The following is a 9,404-nucleotide window of genomic DNA, read 5'->3' on the forward strand; positions in this document are numbered from 1 at the left end:
TACCGTGCTAATAAAAACATAAAGTCTCACTGTACCTCAACTCATACATGGCACAATACAGTGAAAAGTTCGAGTACCACATGACTTGGAGGTTTGGGCCCCATGCACAATGGCTAGGTCAATTGTTGGCTCTCAGAGCCAACCTGACAAAGCCATTTGCATTTATAATTTGGAAAATGAGCGAGCTCCCATGAGGCTGACATGATCACCTGGAGTCTGTGTTCAAAGCCTCAACAAAAAAAAAAGAGAAAAAAAGCTCGACCAATCGATTATCTTTTAACAAAATTCGAACATTGTATGTTAAAACGTTAAGATTTTCTTTGTCCATTTTGCGTGCCTGGTTAGTTTGACGGAAAGAAGTCGATAACGCTCGGGGATTCTTAGCACCCTTGGTTCGAGGATTGTTCCGGTCACCGTCATCACGGGACAAACTCTCACCACCGTTTCGGGGGGGTTGACATCCATAGGTAGCAATAGACCATAAGCCCACCACGCTGGTCCAATGCGGGTTGGTGGGTCGCCACTTTTGCCTCGTTTGTTAGTAAGCAGGATGCACCGCGGGCAGGTGAGGTTGGCTTGGGTCTCGTGAGATAATATATGAGACCCCTTACACACCCCACTTTGTCACTTTGTATTTATTTTAAATAAAACGAGAGGATTTGAAAAGTTTTTTATTACCATTTGTCAAAAAAACATAAAAATATAGTTAACAAAACCTATTTCTCTCGAACAACGAACAACAAATGAACCATACTCACAAAGACAGGTAATTTCATTTGATTAAACTAAGCAATGATACTAAGCTCAACTATTTTTTTTATTTTCCGTTTCATTTATAACACATACAGATCTTGTTAGTCCATTAACATCGTCGGATTTTGTTAAATCCTTCCTAATATAGCATTGACGATAGAAATTAGTAAACAAAACCAGGAAGAACACAACGTTGCTGATGATGAATATGGCAACGCCTTTGGATGGTGGACACTCTGTCACCTTAAGGGTTACGCCGTACTGAACGATAAGCGAAACGAATTGTATCTGTAAAACAAAAATTTGAATAAAAAGAAGGAAAGAGAAACATTCGAATCGAACACAGATTCGATACACGGAAAAATAATTAAAACCAAAGAATTACAAATGAACATCGAATAGTATAAATTGGGCCCCCCTCAGCATAATGTTGCAGTAAGTAGCACCGCTGTTTTTCAGTGGTACCCATTTAAAACTAAACACTCAAAAACATACACACAAACCCTGAGAATTCTTTGAACTTTACGTATAAAACGTGATCCGTAGTTACAATGAAATGGCGGCTTTAACTACTTAATAATTTGTAGTCTTTACTGTCACAGCTCTGCTGTGATAAGCTTTTCTAATCTGCTGATCCAGAATCAAATTTTAGAACAATTAAAATGGAAGATCTTTGGCTTCAATCGGAAACTATTGTCATTTTACATTTTTTTAATTCACAGTTTTTGAACAATATAGCTATTTTAAATAGCTATTTTGCCGGCAAAATTCCAAAAACTGCAATTTACTGCTTGCAAGTAAAATAAATTTATTATATATTTTTTCCATTGGTTGAAATATTGAAGAAATATAATAATATGTGTTACATAATCATTACTTACCAACTGAAATGAGGTCATATATTTCTTCCATGTCAAATATTTGGACATATTTGGTCCTAATGCAGACAATCCATAATATGTATACATGAAAACGTGCACTAAGGAGTTGAGAAAACCTATGAAAACTGCAGTATGCGAGGGCGAGTATTTGAAGAATCCCCAAGAACCAATCACCATTATGGAGTGATGATACAAATGGAGAAATGTCACTTGGCTGTCCTTCTTCCTGAGAATGAAGAAGACAGTATCAAGAAGTTCGGAAACTTTTGCGGCAAAGTATAGCCAAATTCCGAACACCACCTGAAAATAATTAACTAAAAATTATTAATAACTTGGGCACAATAAGTGAAAAAGCACTAATTGTAACAAACTTCATAAAGAATACGAGCTACAATCCACATAAAGCTATTATGATCTGCAACGTGCAAAAAGTAAATAGTATATCCTCACCTCTTTTCGAATGTTTTCGTCATTCATGAGACATTTTCTGGGTACAAAACCATACTGTAGCATTCCTCTGAAATACTGGAAAAGAAAAACCCTTGAATACTTTGGGGAGTCAGACCACGCGCAGGGTGACATAATAATATGCGGCAAATATTCAATACTTATTAAGTTTTGATCGATTATTACTCTTTAACTTGTGAAGTTTACTAAGCTGTTAATTTCATTGCTACCTTTTAATTAAAAAGGTAGAGGCGATTTACCGACCACTTGCATTGCTTTGGAAATTCAACCTTATTGCTTTTATAATACGTCACCATATCCATTGTAATTGTTAAAAAAAGGCTATCTTTAAAAATACTTTATCAGGTATGTATTCGATAGCTGCTTTTCATTATGTATGCTCCAATAAATGGGGCCTTATTAAGGGTTATATATACTACCATCATGATTTTATTTGCTAAAAAGCTTACATAAAGTATAATGTTTTTAAAATACCTATCCAACCGTACCCCACACTATGGGTTAGACGAAGAAAAAAAAATCATCCCGACTTTACGGGTAGGGAAGCGAAGGTAACCAAATTCAAAATTTTATTCTCTCACTTTTTTGGACAGGATATACTCAAACAAAATTACAGCTTTTTACCATTAACTGTCTCTAAGATACGGACGGACTGACGGACGGACTGACATGGTGAAATTATAAGGGTTCCTTGTAAGACTACGGAAACTTAAAAAGGATAATGCAAACTACATCCACGTATGCACAATTTTTACACAGAAGTAATTGCTTGAGAACTTCTAAAGCATAATAAACTAGAGCTGCTAATGGGATGCTAGGGAAAAATGCTATAGCTGCTCCTACACTAGTATGAATGTAACTCTTAACAGAATGAGTCATGTTCATTCTGCTGTATCTCTTTTTTTCTTTTATTCTTCTGCTTTGCAGCAAACACTTCACGATTTGGTCATAAGTTTTTGTCTACGCCAAACACTGCTCGAGTATTCGAGATTTAGCGTATGTCCAACAAAAGCCAATGTCCCTTGCACCATTCGGGTCTACTCTGGACCTTGACATTTACCTTTTGTACTAAGTAGAGCGATATGACCACTTGAATAGCATTGTATGCAAATAGTGTGCCAGTGAGCTTGAACGCTGGCCTCTTCCTCATAAATGCAGGCCCCAACTTTAACACGAAGAGCAAGTATAAGGCCACTATCATTAAAACTGGTCCAGGACTCTTCGCAAGAGGTAGGTTGTCGATATCATCGTCTGGAAAAGGATTGATTCAAATGAGATGGAATTTCTTGTATGAATTTCGTGCTTGTAACCATTTATAACACAAACGTACATAGTATTTCTAATACAAAGTCATACATAAATTGTATAAAAAATGAATGACATTAAAAGCATCAATGAGCAACAAGAAAGACGCGTGAACTGTCTGCTCCATCAACTTGACATTAGCATCATTATGATTATTCTTCGTGGCGCCTCTACGGGCTTGTGCCAATGTCAATAGACGGATAAAAAAAATCAACTTAGAGTATAGCAGCACCAAACCTACAGACTGTAGACCTCCTGTAGACACAGGGTGATTAAGCTGTTACTGAACCAATTCAATCCAATTTATATAAAGTGTAAACAAACCGACTTTATCAAAATTCTTGCATAAACACCCAGTGGATCGAATCAATAACACATTCATCTATAATTCGTGTCTTTAAACTAGATGTATAATCACTTTTTTCACCAAAATTAACTTAATTTCAATATTTAATTTTTATTTGAAAAATCTTCGTCAAAATCTGACCTTATTTCTTGAATGAAACATGGGTATAATCTGTAGTAGCATAGACTAGCGTTGAGTAGGTGGAAAATTTGACATTTTAAAAATCGATTAATGCTCGATTTAATAAGCGATTTTTATTTACTTACGATAAAATTAAAAAATAGTTACTGCTTTTATAATTGAATTTGGAATTAAATCAAGTATTGTACATAATAAAATAGACAAAAATACTTTGATCTATTCAATTAATAAATTAATCGATTTACTGAACAGATTAATTATTTTGCACGTTTTTTCTAGGTTTTCACATCATTAAATGTCTTTGGTCGGGTAAATGGCGTCTTTGTTTACACTTTTCATAAATTGGATTGATATAAACCGTATCATCAGGTGAGATAGAGGTGAATCACCGATAAGCATTAAAAAAAATGTTAAGATGAGTATTTATCTACAAGGAGGAAACACTATTAATTGCTTGGCGGGGCACTACCGGGCCACAGATTATTATTTCTTGCTTATAAAACGAGCAAAATTTTTATTCACAGGCCATGCCGTCGTAATTCAAAAGGACGCATGTGCATGTCAGTTTCATATAGAAGTTGAGAAATGGGCGTTTTTAGTTTTTAGCTCTTAGCACACTTAAAAAAGTATACAAAGTTTACAAATTTTTCAAATATAACGGTACATTTTAAAATGAATCAAACACATAAATTTAAAATTTAATTTATTGTGTATATAATAAATAAATAGACATGCGTCTTTTTTGATTAATTTTTCAAGTCAAACTTACGTCCATTTGCTCTAGGTTAATAGTTGCGTTGCGTGTAGTCGTTTAAGGAATATTTTTAAATTTAAAAGTACTGTAATGTCAATATAACGCAGATTTTTCAGTTTATATCATAAAAGAGTAAATACAACCGTCGAGTTTTTGAACTTCTGAGCAAAAATTTGATCAAAAATATGTGAAAACGACTCTATTGTTAAGGCGTAGGTGTTCAGATACATATTTTTGATCGAGTTTTTGCTCAGAAGATTAAGAATTTGACTGTATAAGTAGGTACGGTAAATACAAGTACCTATTGGCTAACCCCTGTTTCACCATCCATTAGTTAAAATTTATTTGACGGATAAATGTGATGCTGTCTCTTTTTGTTTTGTTCGAATAAACACAGCCCCTTAGCCTACTAAGTTTACAGTCAATTACTCGGAAACAGGTCATTCTTTCCAAAAGATAAAGCGTTATTTACGACAGTGGGTTCAATATATTTTTTCAGTACAAAGTATATTTGTTACACGTAGTCTTCTTTTTTGGCCCGGGCAACTGCATATATTTTGAAAATTTTACTTTGTATAAAGTGAATGTATGCATGCGAGCATGTGGCAATGCTCGGGGTTTCTCTGCGGGATAGAATCAGAAATAATGATATCCGCAGTAGAACTAAGGTTACCGACATAGCCCGAAGAATTGCAACACTGAAGTGGCAATGGGCGGGGCACATTGCTCGCAGGACTGATGGCCGATGGGGTCAAAAGGTTCTCGAATGGCGTCCGCGGACTGGGAGACGAGCTGTCGGTAGGTCTCCAACAAAATGGAGTGACTACCTGGTTAAGATCGCCGGATTGCGGTGGATGCGAAAAGCACAAGACCAGTCTGAGTGGAGAGCCTTGGGGAGGCCTATGTCCAGAAGTGGACGTCTTTCGGCTGACATGATGATGAGGATGATAAAGTGAATTAGGATTTCTGTCATGAGTTTAGTAAAAAACGTTGTAGACGGTAATGGCAAAGTTGTATCCATGTTGGGTAATGTAGGTACATTTAGGAGGCATAGTTAGGAGTTCTACTGTAGTTACAATTATGTCATCATCCCAGCCTATATACGTCCCACTGCTGGGCACAGGCCTCCTCTCAGGGCCCAGTGCGGATTGGGAACTTCACACACACCATTGAATTGCTTCGCAGGTTTGTGCAGGTTTCCTCACGATGTTTTCCTTCACCGCAAAGCTAGTGGTAAATTTCAAATGTAATTCCGCACATGAATTTCGAAAAACTCAGAGGTGCGAGCCGGGGTTGGAACCCACGACCCTCTGCTTGAGAAGCGATAGGTCAAACCACTAGGCCACCACGGCTTTTACAATTATGTAAAATCTATCTATATATATAAAAGAAGAAACTGACTGACTGACTGACTGACTGACTGACTTATAGATCAACGCGCAGCCCAAACCACTAGGGCTAGAAACTTGAAATTTGGAATATATGTTCCTTAATAGATGTAGACGCGCACTAAGAAAGGATTTTTCGAAATTCCCACGGGATAGGGAAATATCTAAACTTTTTCGCTTCTTTGTTTTCAGTCGAATTTCTGAAACTATTGAGCCAATTTTAAAAATTCTTTCACTGTTAGTAAGCTACACTATCCTTGATTGATATAGGTTACTTTTTATTCCGGATAATGCAAAATTCCCGCGGGATAGGAAAAAATTTATTCAATTACGGAGCTGATTTAAAAAATTCTTACATATTATGTGATATGACTATCCCCAAATGACAAAGGCTACTTTTTCTTCGGGAAATTACCAAATTCCCATGGGATAGAAAAAACTGAATGCAACTTCGGGGATGATTTAAAAAATTCTTACATCAATAGAAAGCTACACTATTTCTCATTAGTATAGACTACTCTTCTTCGGGAAAATGCAAAATTCCCGCGGGATAGAAATAAGTGAATTCAACTTCGGGTCCGATTTTAAAAGTTCTTTCAACAAAAGTAAGCTACAGTATTCCCGATTGACATAGGATACGTTTTTCCAGAAAACTGAGAAATTTCCGCGGGATAGAAATAATTTAAGTAAATTCAACTTTAGCACTGCTTATAAAAAATCTTTCATATGATATAATATCACTATCCTCGATTGACATAGGCCACTTTTTTTTCGGAAAATCCTAAATTCCTATGGGATAGAAAAACTGAATTCAACTTCAGAGCTGATTTTAAAAATTCTTCCACTAATATAAAGCTACACTATTGCTGATTGGTATAGATTACTCTTCTTTGGGAAAATGCAAAATTCCCGCAGGATAGGTACATAGAAGTAAGTAAGACAATCCAAAGTCGGAGCTGATTTTTAAAAATTCTTTCACTAATAGTAATCTGCAGTATCTCTGATTGACATAGGCTGCTTTTCTACAGAAGAATGCAAAATTCCCGCAGGATAAAATACTTAAGTAAATTCATCATTGGGGTTGATTTAAAAAGATATTTTACCAATTGGGAGCTACATTATCCCTGATTGGCATACGCTACTTTTCTCCGGGAAAACGTAAAACTCCCGTGGGATAGCAAAAAGTGAATTCAACTTCAGGGTTGATTTATTTATAATTGTATGCCTAACTCTACCTGAACTGTACCATGACTGGCTGACTGACAGACAACGCATAACCAAAACTACTGTTGCTAGAGACTTGAACTTGGCATAAGTAGATGGACCTAAAGTAATAGAGAGGTGCACTAGGGAAAGATTTTTAGAAAATCCCATGGAATAGGAAAATATTTCAACTCTGTTTATTTCTTTGTTTGTTGGGGGTAATCTCTGAAACTACTGAGCTTATTTAAGTAATTCTATTACTAATAGAAAGCTACACTATCACTGATGGACAGACTTCTTTTTTTTAATGCAAAATTTCCGCAGAATAAAAATAAGTGAATTCAATTACGGAGCAGATTTTCAAAGTAATAACTTTTGATATTAAAATTGTACAGGTTTTATAAATAATTAACGTTTTATAATACATATACAATAAATAAAAGTAAACTCAAATAACCTTTCATATGTTATTTAATGAAGAAATGATGTACACTGTAGATTCTACAGGAAATACAATTTAGTAAAAATTGAAGCAACACCACTAGTATTTTCAGTACCTAGGTAAACTGTGATATGTACCTACTGTCTTATTATATGACACTGCTACTTTCAAAAACAAGCCCACAAGATAGATTGACGTTAAATATACCGAAATGAGTAAGAAAACTAAATTGCATTTTTTGGACTTACTTACGTCATTTTGAATTAGGACGGCATCACTACCAGGGTACCAGGTGATTACATTGGTACCTTCATAGATCTTAATGAACATGGGTAACGTTTTCACGAGGACGCCTTATTTTATTTATAATATTTTTATATTTTTAACCGACTTCAAAAAAAGGAGGAGGTTGTTTTTTAAAGTAATTTGGATATACTTAGTAGTAACTCGTAGATTTGCTTTTGAAAATCATCATTTGGTGAAGTGCAACTGATGATGAAGACCACAGTTGACCATCGGAGTTACTACGAGTACTTAATAACAAGTATTTCACGGGCTGAATTTCAATTACTTTAACACAGTTGCTAATCAATTTATGCTCATCGTAATGCATATGGTGAAATGGAACGGATGGTGAAGCACCAGGACTCCTCATTATTTACAGATTTTATCCCTATCCCGTAGGAATATCGGGATAAAAAGGATCTTATGTTTTAATCCAGGTTATAAACTAACTTTTTGCCAAATTTCATCTAAATCTGTCCAGCCATTTCGGCGTGAAGAAATAACAAACATACTCACACACAAACTTTCACTTTTATAATATTATACATTGTAGAAAGTAGGACTGCTACTTACACTTGCTTTTTGACAAGTCCCATGAACTGCGAAGGTTGACCGTCGTAGTCATTTTGCGGCCTACCAACACCAAAAAATTCTGCAAAATAATTTGTTTAAATTAATCAAAAAGCGTGAGTTGCGATGCAGTCGGTAGCTGGGATTTATTTATTAGGTAGATAAGTATCTCAAAAGTTAGGAACATTGTAAATTTTAATCTACACTAACTGACTAACGTCAGGGAAACGAAACGAGTTAACTCGCTGCAATGGAGCTTACCTAGTTCATTAGGGTATTGGTAGGTTATTCGCACTAACTTAGCAATAACTGGGTTAACCCTAATTGATCGTATCTTTCTTTTTTACGCATTCGAGCAATTTCAGAGATTTCCGCTCTCGCGACACGCATGAGCGACTACGCTTTTGATTGTGCAATAATGAACCAAAATGCTTGCACATAAAGATTAAAACTGCTTGAAACCATCCTATTAAGTTTAAAACGGGTTACAGATGATAGGGTTTTAGGATAGGGTTTGTACTTAGTCGAATTAACTGTATCATTTTTTTTTATTAATTTAAGATATTTTTCACTATTTTACATAATTATGTTATGATTAGTTTTTTGGAGTCTTTTTGTATTTTTTAATTCAACTCCAAATTTGTTACTTTTTTATTTGTCCAGCGGTGGTGTAGGGGTTATAGCACGCAGTACGGAATGCTGAGAGTGCTGGTCTCTTTTTCCGGTTTTTCTGTGTATCCATGTCTCAGTTTGTATTTTCGATATAATAATTATGATCAGCGAGCGAAAATCGCGAAGGATTTGTGTATGTATTTAAGTTACCCTTTCTCCAAAGAAATAACTACGCCGATGATAGGTTTAGCGTGTC

The 9,404-nt window shown here is 35.5% G+C and overlaps 1 protein-coding gene across 1 annotated transcript; it reads right to left on the reverse strand.

Moving 5' to 3' along the window:
- Positions 1-658: 658 nt before the first annotated feature.
- Positions 659-8,618, reverse strand: LOC141433259 (very long chain fatty acid elongase 7-like; the record flags this gene model as incomplete). The annotated part of the gene is given in 5 exon segments (XM_074095221.1): positions 659-1,041; positions 1,635-1,934; positions 2,085-2,159; positions 3,163-3,353; positions 8,540-8,618. Coding segments are annotated over 5 exon segments (855 nt in total). The 3' UTR covers positions 659-804.
- Between the last annotated feature and the right edge of the window lie 786 nt (positions 8,619-9,404).

Source organism: Choristoneura fumiferana, chromosome 12 (genome assembly GCF_025370935.1).
Source record: "Choristoneura fumiferana chromosome 12, NRCan_CFum_1, whole genome shotgun sequence".
NCBI lineage: Eukaryota > Metazoa > Arthropoda > Insecta > Lepidoptera > Tortricidae > Choristoneura > Choristoneura fumiferana.